At 36.7% G+C, this 1,669-nt stretch overlaps 1 protein-coding gene across 1 annotated transcript in view; it reads left to right on the top strand.

The window, feature by feature from the left end:
• Positions 1 to 1,550, top strand: part of LOC106111667 (protein unc-79 homolog) — a 15,417-nt gene extending 13,867 nt beyond the window's left edge. The window contains exons 25-26 of the mRNA XM_013293811.1: positions 401 to 534; positions 1,414 to 1,550. Of these exons, the coding sequence (XP_013149265.1) occupies positions 401 to 534; positions 1,414 to 1,550 (271 nt within the window). The remainder of the gene's footprint in view (positions 1 to 400; positions 535 to 1,413) is intronic.
• The last annotated feature ends 119 nt before the right edge of the window (positions 1,551 to 1,669 follow it).

The raw sequence follows: 1,669 nt of genomic DNA, 5'->3' as shown, positions 1-1,669 counted from the left end.
TGTCCGCGCCCGCCGCCGTGCCGCCGCCGCACGACGCGCGCCTCGGTAACACATTGCCCCTCTCTCTCTCTCACACACATGCACTTACACAAGCATCGCAACACGCGACACACGACATCCGCCGTCTCTGTCTTTCACACACATCTTCTCACATATGCACAATCAAATTGAAACTCTGAATTCATCCTCTCTGATTCATGCAAGGCATTGTTCAGTCAGAAAAGAACTCTAGCATCTAAAATAAAAAAAAAACATATTAATTATAATTTTGAACTATTAGACCAAACACTAAGATATATTTAAGAAAACTAATTTGATAGATTTAATTTTTATTATTTTCTTTGCTTTTACATTATGTACTTCTTTTGTTAATTAAACGGCTCTATTGTGTTTAACAAAGTAATTTGTACGCAGAGCGCGAGAAAGTGTACTCGCGCCAGTACTCGGCGCCGCTACTAAAGCGTAAAACCTCGCGGTTCGGCCTCGGCCAGCTGCTGGCGCCGCAGCCGCTCGCCGCACGCAGCAATGCTCACGGTTTGTCTGTCTGTCTGTCTGTCTGTCTGTCTTTAGTGTCCGCAACTGGCGTTACCTTAAGTAGTTTACCAACCGGGAGATAGCCCTAAAGTCCTTTAACCTCAGTAATTTTGAGATCTTATTTTCCTTTTGTGTCTTTCCAGACCTTACCATCTCTAATATGTCTAGATTGCACCAAAGCTTCTCGCACCTAAAAAATTGGCTGCACTGCACGCTTCCAAAATATACCTTTTGCTAATACTTGCTTAGACCAGTATGCCAATGCGCTACTTTATTGTAATTGAAATCTTTAGCGGTTATTCAAAAAGTAATTGCGAGGAAAGCCGTTTGTATCATTAGTTTTTTGTGTATTGATTTATTATTTTTATTTTAATTATTGTTCACTTTTTGTTCATTTATGTAATTTAACAATAGAAAATACAACGGTCAAATGTAGTGGCCCAAAGAAGGACCCTTGCGGAACTCCAACCACTTAAGGATTTTTTTAATAAAAAAAAATTGCTATACGTCTAAAAAATAAGTAAGGAATTGTTAAATTCAAACTACTGTTATTTTACTATCCTAAGACCATGTCTTTAATTTTTCAATCTTTGCAAACGTCTGTGTAACATTGTCAAATGCCTTTTCCATGAACCTAGTATTTAACACTACTAAAATTTATTGCTTAGTTTGAGAGTTGAGATTTTTTGTGCTTTTCAATTATTCGAAAATATTTAAATTGACCAAATTAAAGTGTAAAAAGAGATTTAGTATAAAATTACTACAAATAAATATAAGAGAACATAATAATTATCTGAAAGCGTAAATGCAGTGTATGTTTTTAATTTTTTTCCTATCATAAGGTTTATATTTTCAACTAATATCAAACGATATTTGCAGAGGGTTTCCACACGTTGTCGGGGCGCTCTCCGGACGAGGCGCTGCCGATCTTTCTGCCCAAAGTGGACATCGATGAGACCGACAAAGAGACAACCAACTTACTTGTCTTTCTTCTAATGCAGTTCTTGTCTAGGTAACTTTTTAATTTAATTAATCTTATATCTTATAGCTGTATATTTGCTGCTTATGCTTTTGTCTCCTATAAAAGACAAATTTATAATTTTTTTTTCTCTAGATCAGATCAGGCACACCCCAG

Source organism: Papilio polytes, unplaced genomic scaffold, assembly GCF_000836215.1.
Source record: "Papilio polytes unplaced genomic scaffold, Ppol_1.0 DF824157.1, whole genome shotgun sequence".
NCBI classification, from domain to species: Eukaryota; Metazoa; Arthropoda; class Insecta; order Lepidoptera; family Papilionidae; genus Papilio; species Papilio polytes.
This window is presented reverse-complemented; position numbering and strand designations above follow the sequence as displayed.